The following is a 12,997-nucleotide window of genomic DNA, read 5'->3' as shown; positions in this document are numbered from 1 at the left end:
TGGGATGCTGCTCTCCTTCCCTCTCTCTCTGTGACTGCATGCACACGTACCGGCTCATTCTGATGGACTGTCTCATCCGAGGATCGATGGAAGCTTTTATGTATTTTTCAACTTTTATGCTCTAAAAATGTGTTTTGAATTAAACCGAGAAACCAAGCACTGAGCTTGACTACTGGGTGATACATGTGAATTTTTGGGGAGCGAGTCTTTCATAGCATTGCCAATGAATTTGAATATCGAATGAGTACACACACACTTAATGAAAGATGACCAATAGCTCACCGTTCTAGCCAGCTGAAAGAGAAACGAGCACTTGGAATGCATTAAATAACTCGTGAGTTGCACTAATTGCCAGGAACGTATTTTTCTCCTCTCCATTAATCTGCCATCAAAAAAGAAGAGGAAATATTGAGAGGACGCAGCAACGTCATTTCGTTGGATATCTCAATCTCGATTCTCCTGTTCCACAGCCCCTGTTGCTCTTAGTCATTTTCCCTGACTTTAATCTCGGTTAAGTGAACATTTGGACGTGACGTTTGATGAATGTGTGATCAATCGTACAAGTCTTGCAGCTCCCATAAGCCACTTTTAATATCGTCATATTGACAGTTATTATATTAGGAGGGCCCACAGCAGGAGCATGACACTAAGTCCATTATGAAGAGGCCTGTGGCAGTTGGCAGAGCTTCTGCGCTAAACTCTACTGTTAATACGAAATTATTTTTACATTATATATAACTTTATAACTTGCGGTGTGCTGGTGTGTGATGCTCAGGTCTGACAGTGTGCTTATGCAAAGCATTGCATTGTGGATTCATTGTGTGTGTGTGTACTACTCTGTGTCTATGTTTACTATGTGTATGTTTCTGAATGTGTGCATGTTTGTGTGAGCATGCCTTGTGTGTGTGTGTGTGTGTGTGTGTGTGTGTGTGTGTGTGCGCATGTGTGCACATCCATTCGTGCGTATAGAGTGTGTTGTCTCTCTGGAGTCTAGCCGCAGTGGATCATATGTGTAGAGACTGCTGGGTCACCCTGAGGTGTCTGTTTGAGTACTAAACAAAATGGGAGCCATCATCAGCAGGCCTAGCAGCTTCTTTCTCTCTCTCTCTCTCTCTCTCTCTCTTACTCCATCTTTCTCTCTGTCACTCAATTTCCCTTCCCCTTTTCCTTTTTCTTTATCTCTCACTTTGCCCTCGCTGTATCACTCTCCCTCTCTCTATCCACTATCCCTCCCTCCCTCTCTCCCCCTCTCTCTCCCTCGCCTATCCTTCTCTCTCTCTTTACCTCTCTCCTTCCTCTCTCTCCCCCTCCATATCCCTCTCTCTCCTCCTGTCTCTCCCTCTCTATATCCCTCTCCCTCTCTCTCTCTCCCCCCTCTCTCTCTCTCTCTTTCCCTCTCTCCCTCACTCCCTCTCCCCTCCTCTAGCCTCTCATCTGTCACATTCTCTCAGAGCTCAAATTGGTTGGCTGAAGGGACAGTATGAGCAGGCGCTCCTGTCGTTTTTCTCCCCCTTTTATGTCAGCTCAATTTTTCCCCTGGGTGCAAAACGTAGGTGTGTGTGTGTGTGTGTGTGTGTGTGTGTGTGTGTGTGTGTGTGTGTGTGTGTGTGTGTGTGTGTGTGTGTGTGTGTGTGTGTGTGTGTGTGTGTGTGTGTGTGTGTGTGTGTGTGTGTGTGTGTGTGTGTGTGTGTGTGTGTGTGTGTGTGTGTGTGTGTGTGTGTGTGTGTGTGTGTGTGTGTGTGTGTGTGTGTGTGTGTGTGTGTGTGTGTGTGTGTGTGTGTCTGTGTGTGTTTTGTAGGGCATTGCGAGTGTAATACGGGCAGACTGCGTGCATGTATTTGTGCAGGAATGTGTCATGTTACATATGATATTCAAAGTTAAGGCTGCATTATGTGAACAGGGTGTGTGTGTGTGAAAGTGTTGAAAGTGTGTCTGACTGATGGAATGGGACAGCTTTGTAGTTGTAAATCAGAACATCTGAATTGTATAGCTGCTGTGACTAACTGCTTGTGTGTGTGTGTGTGTGTGTGTGTGTGTGTGTGTGTGTGTGTGTGTGTGTGTGTGTGTGTGTGTGTGTGTGTGTGTGTGTGTGTGTGTGTGTTGTGTGCATGTGCATGTGCATGTTGTGTGTGTGCGTGTGTGCGTGCGTGCATGTGTGTGCGAATGGTGTCCTTCAGCTGTCATGGGGAGTGAAGATCCGTAAGAAGCTGAAGACGGTGACTCCATTCCTGGGGAAGTTTCGGCCCTTGGTGGGCCAGTGCTGCCACAAGTGCACCCCAGAGAGCCTGGTAAGGGTGTGTGTGTGTGTGTGTGTATGTGTGTGTGTGTGTGTGTGTGGGGGGGGGGTGTCTGGGGAGGATGGGACGCTTAGAGGGGAGGGAGATAGCTGGAGACTGCATTTGCATCACAAAGGGAAGATGGATACTTGCGTGTCGGTGTGTGTGTGTGTGTGTGTGTGTGTGTGTGTAAATTGTGTTAATGTGTCTGAAATACAGATATAGGCATGAGAAGACGAATTAAGGACAAGAGACGGGAAGTGGGAGCGGGGGTGTAGAGGTGGGGCGGGGTCTGAGTCTGAGGGCACCCTCTCACAGATTTCAGGAGTCTGAGTGCAACATTGCATCAGTACTTTGCAGAAGTGCTGTTTTCTCCAAGCAATTAAGCCTTATTTGTTCCTGAATGAAACTAATTTCCGATAACACACTCGTGCTGCTCGCTCCACAGCGAGGAGCAGTGCTGTAGTGATGCACGGGAAACGAGACACCAATCAGAGGAACTTGTTTTTGTTTGGACGGGCGTCAGCATTTGCTGCGACTGCACTCTGCAGTGACTTTGTATGGATTAAATAGGCCCTGCAGGGAACATGAGCCATGTGGGGTTTTGTTTTAAACGATACTGATGGTAAATAAAGTGTGTGTGTGTGTGTGTGTGTGTGTGTGTGTGTGTGTGTGTGTGTGTGTGTGTGTGTGTGTGTGTGTGTGTGTGTGTGTGTGTGTGTGTGTGTGTGTGTGTGTGTGTGTGTGTGTGTGTGTGTGTGTGTGTGTGTGTGTGTGTGTGTGTGTGTTGATGAAGCAGCGCGGTTCACAGCAACCTCTGTCTTTCAGGGTCAGAAGCTGCTGCAGAACAGCCCCTCGCTCGGCTTCCAGAACCTTCTCAGCATCAATGAGACTCACACAAGGTATTTACGGTGCCAGATCTGGGAAGGCGTCGGGGCCCTGTTTCATACCAAATCTGCTGGCTTTGCTAATGGCTGTTGAAATGAATAGGGCAGGAGATCCATCATTCTACTCGTATCATTCACCACTGCCATGGTTATATCTTTGGCCTGCTGAATTTATACACTCCTAGTCAGTTCATCAATCTGTCTATTGAGCAATTGATCAGTACTATCAATCAGACAGAGGAGTTGTCTGACCTTTCCGTACTCAGTCAGTTAATAAAAAGGCAGACATCTAGTCAACAGGCTTCTTTTAATTTATTGGATATTCATTTCTTTCCCAAATATTCGGCCTTGTGTCCACATCAAGTTTTGGAAGAGCCTGAGCCAAAATGTTCAGTGAAGAAGTACTGTATGCACCCCAAAAAAGCAATTTTTCTAAGAATGACTGAGTTGTTTGAGTTCCAAGTTTCTTGCACCAGCACAAGTGTTGAATTTGAAGTGCATGCCACATCATGGGTAAGCAAGTGAAGATGCAAACATGACAAACGCAGCCATTCAGCAGCTTAAATGAGTCACTCACAAGGTCGGACATGAATGAAGACGGATCTGATCCTGCGCTCCTGAGTGGACATTTTTCAAATTCCCCACTTCCTTGTTCTCCGCCGACGCCGAGAATGTTTGATGTGAGCTGATGCAAGAGCGCGATCACCGACTCATGCTCGGTCTCATGTTCCGCTTTCACTAGCTTTAAACGGATTAAGATGTTATTTTCTCTCTCTCTCTCTCTCTCTCTCTCTCTCTCTCTCTCTCTCTCTCTCTCTTGTCTCTCTCTCTCTCCTGTCTCTCTCACTCAATACGTCTGTTTAATAATTGCGGTTCTTTGCGTATGGGTGCACAGACTTGCAGGCTGTTTGTAATTTAATATTTGCTGATGCTGGGAAGCCGCCAGCTGTTATAGGTTTGAGCGGGGTTGTGTGTGTTTGTCTAATTCTCATTAGACAAAATGAATTTTATTCTTCAGAGGGGCCATTTAGAGAACACCGTTTGTCCTTATTCGAATGACTTCAAAGCCCAAAGTGTCAAATGCATGAACCAAATATAATCTCATGGATGAGAATTAGTATATCTCAATCATAAATGTACAATACAGTAACCGTAACCATAACATTGCATGACATACCACAGAACGTTTAACATAAATGCCGCGCAAGAAAATATCACAGGTCATCTTATATCCCTTCGCCCTAGCAAAGCTTACTGCCGGACAATACTTGCTACTGGCTGCAGCACCTACATCGTATGTACGGCAACCCGGGTTCGATTCCCGCCCCGTGGTCCTTTCTGGATCCCACCCCTGCTCTCTCTCCCCCCTCACTTCCTGTCACTCTCCACTGTTCTATCATTAGAGGCATAAAAATATATATTAAAAAATTGACTACGATTTTGAAGTGATTTCTCATTGGCAAGGTTTCAAAATCGTCGCTAAATTGGATATAAACAAAGTCCTTAATTGTCGCTAAATTGGATATTAACAAAGTCCTTAATCGTCGCTAAATTGGATATAAACAAAGTCCTCATGGCCCAGTCCCCACACTCGGCGGCCATCTTGGTAATGCACTGTGGGCAGTTATCGAGTATACGCAAGGGCTACTAACCTCACAGGAATGTACGGGATACATACAGTAATTGTCTGTGTATAAGCCGCATTGTGTATCAGTGCAGGGCAATGCTTTATGCACGAAACCATGTGTAATACCATATCAACTGTCGCCGTGTATCAACCTCATAGCGTAAGAATTTTTGCTAAATCAATGTATAAGCCGCAGCTAATAGTTGGGAAATTACGGTATTGACAACTGCCGTATTGGGGTTGCGAACTAACCCCCATCCATTTCTATTGAGGATTCTTCGGTTGTTAGAAAGTTTCGGATATGAATCACAGAGGCGAGGCTGTAATCGTGCCAAGATACGAGCAGCCATAAGATGAAGAGTTCTGTGTCAATACAGCGCTAAGCCGTGGCCTACCCAGCTGTGCTTTCCCACCTCGACATTAAAGACTTCCGTTTTATTTAACGGTTTTACAACTTCACCACTCACTGATGTATTTCATGGACGTTATTCATTACCTTCTGTCTTTTGTCCCCTCACTGTTCCCACAGGAAACTAATTATTTTACTGCTTTGTTCCTCAACGATAAATGCCAAACGTGTGTTGTTCAAATTGTACTGAGGAGGACTTTGGTCATCTGAACCCTTTTGCATAAGCCCTCTGCTTTATCTGTCCTTCACTGTGAACTTACAGTGAGTTTTAATTTGAATTGGAAGCACAGATACAGTCTTTTGGCAGGTAGTATATGCATATACAGGAGGAAGTAATAACCTGTATTTCTCTCTCACTCACTCACTCACATACACACACACACACACACACACAGACACAGACTCACACACACACACACATGCACATGCACTTATTCTTTCTTGCTTCCTTCTCTCTTTCTCTCACACACATACGGTACATGTTCTCTCTCTCTCTCTCTCTCTTTCTCAATTCAATTCATAGAGTTTTATTGTCATGACTGTAAGTGTTACAAGTGTTTCTCTCTCTCCCGCTTTCACATACATGCATCCATATTCACAACTCTTCGAGTGACATATCCTTTCTACATTCACCATCTTGGTGGTTCCCTTTGGCACCACACATCCTAGAAGTGTCAGACTAAGAGTGCTTTGTCGTGTGTGTGTGTGTGTGTGTGTGTGTGTGTGTGTGTGTGTGTGTGTGTGTGTGTGTGTGTGTTTGATACTCTCAGGTACCGGGGTTGGCTGGTGCGTAGAGTGTGTTGTGTGCTGTTCGTGGGAGGCTGCCATGTCTACAGCAGCAGCAGCCAGCGTGAAGACCGATTGCACAGAGTGTGCTGCAGCAAGAGGTGACCGCAACAGCCCACGACAACACACACACACACACACACACACACACACACCCACACACACACACAGACAGCCACACAGCCACACATTCACGCACACACACACACACACACACACACACACACACACACACACACACACACACACAGCCACACAGCGCACAGCGGGCCTTTACAACACTATACATCACATCACATCAACACGGCGCACCTCAGCTCAAGAGCAGTAAACACACTGTAGCCGGCCTCTGGGATTTTGGCCTCTGCAATGCGCCACCAAGTATCTCACACTTCAACTCAGCACAATCTAGCTGTAGAATTAGACCACAGAAGAATGGATGAGAGAAGTGGGGAATTGTACACTTAAACTGATCTTCTGGTTCGGATATTATATCATAAACTAATTAAGTGCAGGTGCAGCACTCCTTTCTGTTTAAAACGACTTATTGACCTGCTGGTTCAGTAAACATCATTTGTCAGGGTTAAAAAGAGTTAAAAAGAAAGGATTCAGCTTCTCCTCTCCATCAGCATTAGTCTACAAAACAATGAAAGGAGGATAAAGGTCTGCACGCACACTGTTATAAAAGCTCCCAGACAACTTTATTTCAGCAACGTTTCGACCCGTGAGGGTCTTCTTCAGGCTTCCTGGCACCATGGAAGAGTATAATGTTTTTGGATGTGCCGACCCTTCCCTTTAGAACGGCTTTAGTCTACAAGACAGATTTGCAACGCAAGAGTGGAATTGAATTAAAATCGTAAACAGACAGCCATTAAGGGTAAGGGATCAGAGATGAGGAGACCTCCTGAAGTAAATAGTCTTTGATGAGGAGGAGGAGGAGGGGGGGGGGGGGGGGGGTGCTGTGGCCCACTGACTACTGCTCCCGTAGCAAATGACCGCAGTCATTTCCCGATCCCAACCCATCTCTTCCACTTGTTTCCTGTAACTCTCTCTCTCTAGGCATTAAAGCTCTAAGAAGTAAGTCTTTAAAGTCTCTGATGAAGTTAATGACATGCGACAGTTTTAAGATGTGCGTAAGCACGGTATTGGTTTGTAACAGGGTATACTGTAAATGGACAAGGAGGAGAAGGTAGAACAGGTCTTCTTGCACTCCTGTTACGTAATTCCTATGTTCCGTTCCAGAATTCCCTACTTGGCCAGTATTGAGGGACTTTTTGATGCTTATTGCTATGGATACCGTTCCGTGCATAGGCGTACAGTATCTCTTCATCTTTGAACGGAAGTGTGGAATGAGCGGAATTGAGTAACATGAGTCACCCCCTCCTTGCTCGACATGAATATAGATTGTCCATTCTACTATTTTAGAATTCTACATACCCAACGTTATACCCTTAAATATTACAGGGGAAGACATTAAAGCAACTCTAACACTAACAAAGGACAGGAGAAGTAAAGAAAGACAGAATAATAAGAGTGTTAGGAAAGGAAATAATGGAAAAAGAGAAAGACTGAGAGACTGAGTCAGAGAGAGAGAGAGAGAGAGAGAGAGAGAGAGAGAGAGTAACTCACCTGTTACGAGCCCTACTGTAGATAAGAGACTCCTACCTCAAAGGTCACCTTATGAAAATTTCAAGCGCATATTTATATGGGTTTCTGCAGACCGATATTTCAGCCGTCTCCCCATCACAGTGCTCTACAGTCAGTCAGCACAGCAATTTAGAGTTCTAATTCTCGTTAACGGGGGGGAAATATTCTGGAGAGAAACACCATAAAAATGAGACTCTGTGAAAGTGGAATGAGATGAAAAGGCGAAGAGAGATAGCACAGGACGGGGGGGAGAGAGAGATAGAGAAGGAGAGAGAGAGAGAGAGACAGGGAGATATGGAGAGTGCGTGAAAGAGGGAGGGAAGGGAAGGATAAATGAGGAAGTGAAATGAAAAGAATGTGGGCAATAAAGCGAGACAGACAGGAAGGATATATGCTGTGCCCCCCCCCCCCCCCCCCCCCCCCAACACACGTCACCCCCCCACCCTGTTCTCAATTGTTTATGAGCGCGCTCAGACCGGCCCCGTGGTGATGAAGTGTCGGGGGGGGGGGGGGGGGGGGGGGGGGGGGGGGGTTTGTGCGGAGAACGGCGGCGCGGAAGGAGACACGAGACACTGTTGTGTACGACGGAATGTTGATGGAACGCTCCCGGCTTCCTCTATCTCCCCATTCCATCTTCTCTCTTTCCTTTACAGAGAGAGAGAGGGAAGAGAAGAGAGAGAGAAGAGAGACATAATAGAGAGAAATGTAGAGCGGTAGCTCAGAACGAGTGATGGTGGGAGACGGATGAGACCGAGCGAGAGAGAGAGAGAGAGAGAGAGAGACAGGGAGGTGAGAGAGGTGAAAGGCAAGAGAAAGGGGAGAGACACAGAGAGAAATGTAGCACGATAGCTCAGAACGAGTGATAGTGGGAGACGGAGGATTGAAAGAGAGAGAGAGAGATAGAGAGAGAGGGGGTGAAAGGCAGAGAAAGAGAGAGAGAGAGAGTTTATACATTGCATGCTGCATCTCTGTTTCCTTGTTTCTTTGGTGTTACTACTGTGTCATTTGTAACACCAGGTTTGGCTACACTGTACCAAACAGTCCTGCTAATAAAGCACCTTTAAATTTGAGAGAGAGAGACGGAGAGAGAGAGAGACGGAGAGATGTAGAGCGGTAACTCAGATCGGAGTACTGCTGAGAGACTCGGGATGAGCCGGGCCTTTCTCTAGAACTCTAGAACGCTCTAGAAACTGTCTGGAGCTCTGCCGCCCTCCGCATGAAGAGGCTCCGTCACAGCTCAGGAGCAGGAGAGAGCAGCTGGTGTCATGAACTTGGGCCTGACCTCTTGAGCAGTGTTTCTTCTAACACCCTTGTGCTTTCTGAGTCGAGAAGAAAACAAGCTTGTCTGGGGTAGCTGTTGGGCTTTGTGCAAAAGCTCTCTTGTTTTGTGTCTGAAGTGTGTGTGTGCGTGTGTGTGTGTGTGTGTGTGTGTGTGTGTGTGTGTGTGTGTGCGGGCATATCTTGAGTGTGTCCTAAATATGCTCAGGCACAATCACCGTCTTTGTTTCGGAGGGCAGTCCTGTGACTGTCTCCTCTCGGCTGATGCGTTTGTTTGTGTGTGTGTGTGTGTGTGTGTGTGTGTGTGTGTGTGTGTGTGTGTGTGTGTGTGTGTGTGTGTGTGTGTGTGTGTGTGTGTGTGTGTGTGTGTGTGTGTGTGTGTGTGTGTGTGTGTGCGTGTGCGTGCCCAGGGCATGGAGCCTGCTGCCTGGCGTGGCCCACTCTCCGGGTGAGAGTGTCCTGAAGCATCTGGAGGCCTCTGCCAGGGCGGGCGCCAGCAAGATCCTCAGCCTGGCCAACGCCAGCATCTCGCCTGCCCTGCTCCGGTTAGTGTGATGCTCACACACACACACACACACACACTGTACTGCGCACACACACACACACACACACACATACATATATCTATATATAACCCCAAATCAGAAAAAGTTGGGACGTTGTGTACAAAGCTTGATAAAGTCTTGTAAACCCATATTTAGCAGCAAGAAGGACATGGGCAACTTGTCACATTTTGACTCTCAGCTGTCAGCCATGCATTGCATCATAAGAGTCTGTTTTGTTTTGTTTTTCTTTTGTTGTTTGTCTGTTTTGTTTTGTCTTCTCTTCTCTTCTCTTGCCTCTCAGGTCAGTGTGGGTTGCCCTCTGCTGCTCTGCCTGCCTGTTGTTTGTGTGCTGGCCGGCCTGTCTGATGACTCCGATTGTCCTCTTTCTCTTTCTCCTCCTCCTCCCCAGCCTTTTTCTCTTTACTCTCTCTCTCTCTTTTCTTTTCTCTCTTAGTCTGCCCTCCCTTCCTCCTCTGTCTCTACACCTCCCTCTTCTCCTCTCTTCCCTTCCCGTCCTCCTCGATCTCTACACCTCCCTCTTATCCTCTCTTCCCCTTCCCTCTTATCTTCCCTCTCTCCTCTCCTCTCCTCTCCCTCTGTTTTCTCTCTCCACTCCCTCCCCTGTTGTTTTCCCCTCTCCCCTCACGTCACCTCTCTCTCTCTTTCCCACACTAGCCTTAGGTAGCTCCTCTTTTTGGCACTGGGAACTGGGAACTGCTCAAGGTTTTGCGCTATTTCAAAAGGCAGCCTTTCTTCCTTTCTTCCTTTCCTCCTGTCGCCTTTCGCTCGGGGCCCCTTGCCCTCGCCGAGTTCAGGCCTTGAGAAGGTTGCCTTGTTTCTTTGTTGTTGTTTGTGGTGCTTGATCCGATCGATGTGTACTTCCAAAGTAAATATAATGAAAATTTAACTACCACTCCATTTTCTTTCTCGTCTATTTTCTGACACATTTGACTGTTAAGCATGCTGTTTGAGTCCATAAGGTTCCCTCAAGTTTAGTTTTAAACATCTTTAATAACGCATGCGTTCTTGCTTCACTCACTCTTCATGGTTCTTGCTCTGTCAATTTCCCTCCGAGTTATTACTGAAGGCCTCCTGAAGAACTCTCTCCCCTCTTGTCTTTCATTTCTCCTCTCTTTCCCTCCTTCTTCTCTTTCATCTCCTTTTCCATTCCTCCTTCTCTCTCTTCCCTCCTTCTCCTTCCATACCTTCCTCTCTCTCTCTTCTCTTCCTTCTCTCTATTCCCTCCTTCTCTTTTATTCCTCCTTCTGTCTGTTCCTCCAGTTCTTCTTTCTTGGTCTACACAGTCTTCTACCGTCTTTTTTCTCTCCGCTTGGTAGGCTGGCTGCTGTGGAAGGTGTGTGTCATAATTCTCTAATCATTCTTTCTCTCTCTCATCATTCTCTCTGTTTCTCTCTCCCTCCTTGCTGTTTCACTCTCACATCAAAGTTGCTGTATTAGTAATGACTGTTTAGGCACAGTGTTGTCAAAGGGGAAAGAAAAGTGGAACACCACATGGAGAAAATATGAATCTCACACATAGTGTAAACACAGGCACACACACACACACACACACACACACACACACACACACACACACACACCATACCTGTCAAACCTGCTGTTTTTTCTTGGTTTCTCACATATTTCAACTTTTCCCCCACTGTCTTCCTGTTGTAATATTTTCTCGTAAAATATCTCATATTTTAGTACTCTCATAACATCCCTACCACCGGACCTGACAGTCTCTGTACTGTTGTCCTGTTACTACCCCATAGCCCTTCCAGCAAAACAGATGTCTTCAAAGCCTTATTTTGCTTGCTTGAAGGCGACCCAAATATGTGCTTTTTATAAAACACATAACAAATATAGGGCTCGTAGATCAGACGTTCCATCTGGTCCTTACTGGTCCTACAAGTCATTCGGTTACAGACTTATATTTGAGAAATGAATCGGGGAGAAACAGTGAAGATCACCATTAACTTTGACTTCTGGTAGGCCTATTGATTGGATTTATTGACGGTTCTTGTCGATCGTTCACACGATCAGCCGTCTGCTGCTGTGTCTTGCCACCCGGAACGCTCGATCGTGTTTTAAGCCGGCAACGTCGTCTTCCAGGCAGCGCTGCCACCATTGACTTAAAGGCATCTGACCCTAGCCTTAACCCATGCCCAACCCTAACACCGTCCAGGCAGTGCTGCCACCATTGACTTAAAGGCATCTGACCCTAGCCTTAACCCATGCCCAACCCTAACACCGTCCAGGCAGTGCTGCCACCATTGACTTAAAGGCATCTGACCCTAGCCTTAACCCATGCCTAACCCTAACACCGTCCAGGCAGCGCTGCCTTGAAGACCGCCAAGCACGGCTTTCACATCGTCGTCCCTCTGTTCATTTCTCTCCTGTTCTTCTAAATGTTTGTCTAAGAACGTGTCCAGATCATCCAGAACAGACCTCTTGTGACACAGACACACACACACACACACGCACACACACAGAGACAGCCTGTGTGTGCCCGGACACCATATTTTCTGCGCAGGTCAATAACCTTTCACTCTCCGCCATCTCTCTCTCTCTCTCTCTCTCTCTCTCTCTCTCTCTCTCTCTCTCTCTCTCTCTCTCTCTCTGTCTCTCTCTCTCAGGCTGGTAGGCTGGTTGCTGCTGAAGTTCTTTGACCTTTCCTACTGCAGTGTCCAGGTCAATCTCAATCAACTGGCCGCCCTGCGTCGCGCCGCCCAGATGGTAACTCTTCTCCTCCGCCCGCTCTACCCATCCATCTCTACCTCTTCCTCTCATCCATCTCTTTTTCTCTGTAGCTCCCTCTGTCTCTCCAGCCATCAGACATCCATCACCCCCAACCCCCCATTACCACCCCCCCCCCCCCCCACACACCCATCACCATCACCATCACCATGACCATTCCTTTATGCCCTGTCCTCTGTTGTCTTAACGACATCCTTGAACCTGGGCTTGGAACATCCTTCAGCAAAGTCTTTCAGAGTTTAGAAAGTCTGCAGGTCTACAAAGAATGGACACATCCACACCTGCAAAAAATACATTTACCTCCATAAATATTGGAACACATGCTAAAGTTATCTATAAAGCGGAATATAAATCTTTTGGAAATTGATCTTAAAGGGATAATCCGGAGTGAAATGCACTTTAGATCAATTTTTCGGACTATTGGGAGTACATACGTTGAGTTGACACCAAAATCATGTCATTCGGATGTATTTTGAGAAAGTTCGCGCTCACCGTTTTTAGCCAAAACTCGTTAGCCTGGAAGTGACCGGGGCGTGTCCTTTCGCCGCTACAAAACGCTATTTTTATACCTCTTCTACTGTTCCAAACAACACTACACTTACGTGGTAGTGAGTAGAGGTTCCCTAAAGCCAAACCGAAGTATCCGCACGTCTTTATGTGGTCGGATAGAGAGTCCAGAATGAATTTAATCGAGTCCGTACCTTTCCGGAAATGTTAGTAAAGTGTTGTGAAAACGTTGCTAGCTGCAACAGCGACATTTCCGGAAAGGTACTGACTCGATT

The 12,997-nt window shown here is 46.6% G+C and overlaps 1 protein-coding gene across 4 annotated transcripts in view; it reads left to right on the top strand.

Annotated features, from left to right (window-relative positions):
• gpat2 (glycerol-3-phosphate acyltransferase 2, mitochondrial) overlaps positions 1 to 12,997 on the top strand; it is an 84,029-nt gene that overhangs the window by 12,216 nt on the left and 58,816 nt on the right. For all 4 annotated transcript variants that reach the window (XM_062543992.1, XM_062543988.1, XM_062543989.1 and 1 more), the window contains exons 3-7: positions 2,178 to 2,288; positions 3,105 to 3,178; positions 5,970 to 6,086; positions 9,321 to 9,455; positions 12,095 to 12,194. In XM_062543992.1, coding sequence (XP_062399976.1) covers positions 2,178 to 2,288; positions 3,105 to 3,178; positions 5,970 to 6,086; positions 9,321 to 9,455; positions 12,095 to 12,194 — 537 coding nt within the window. The remainder of the gene's footprint in view (positions 1 to 2,177; positions 2,289 to 3,104; positions 3,179 to 5,969; positions 6,087 to 9,320; positions 9,456 to 12,094; positions 12,195 to 12,997) is intronic.

This window comes from Sardina pilchardus, chromosome 8, assembly GCF_963854185.1.
Source record: "Sardina pilchardus chromosome 8, fSarPil1.1, whole genome shotgun sequence".
Classification (NCBI taxonomy): domain Eukaryota; kingdom Metazoa; phylum Chordata; class Actinopteri; order Clupeiformes; family Clupeidae; genus Sardina; species Sardina pilchardus.
This window is presented reverse-complemented; position numbering and strand designations above follow the sequence as displayed.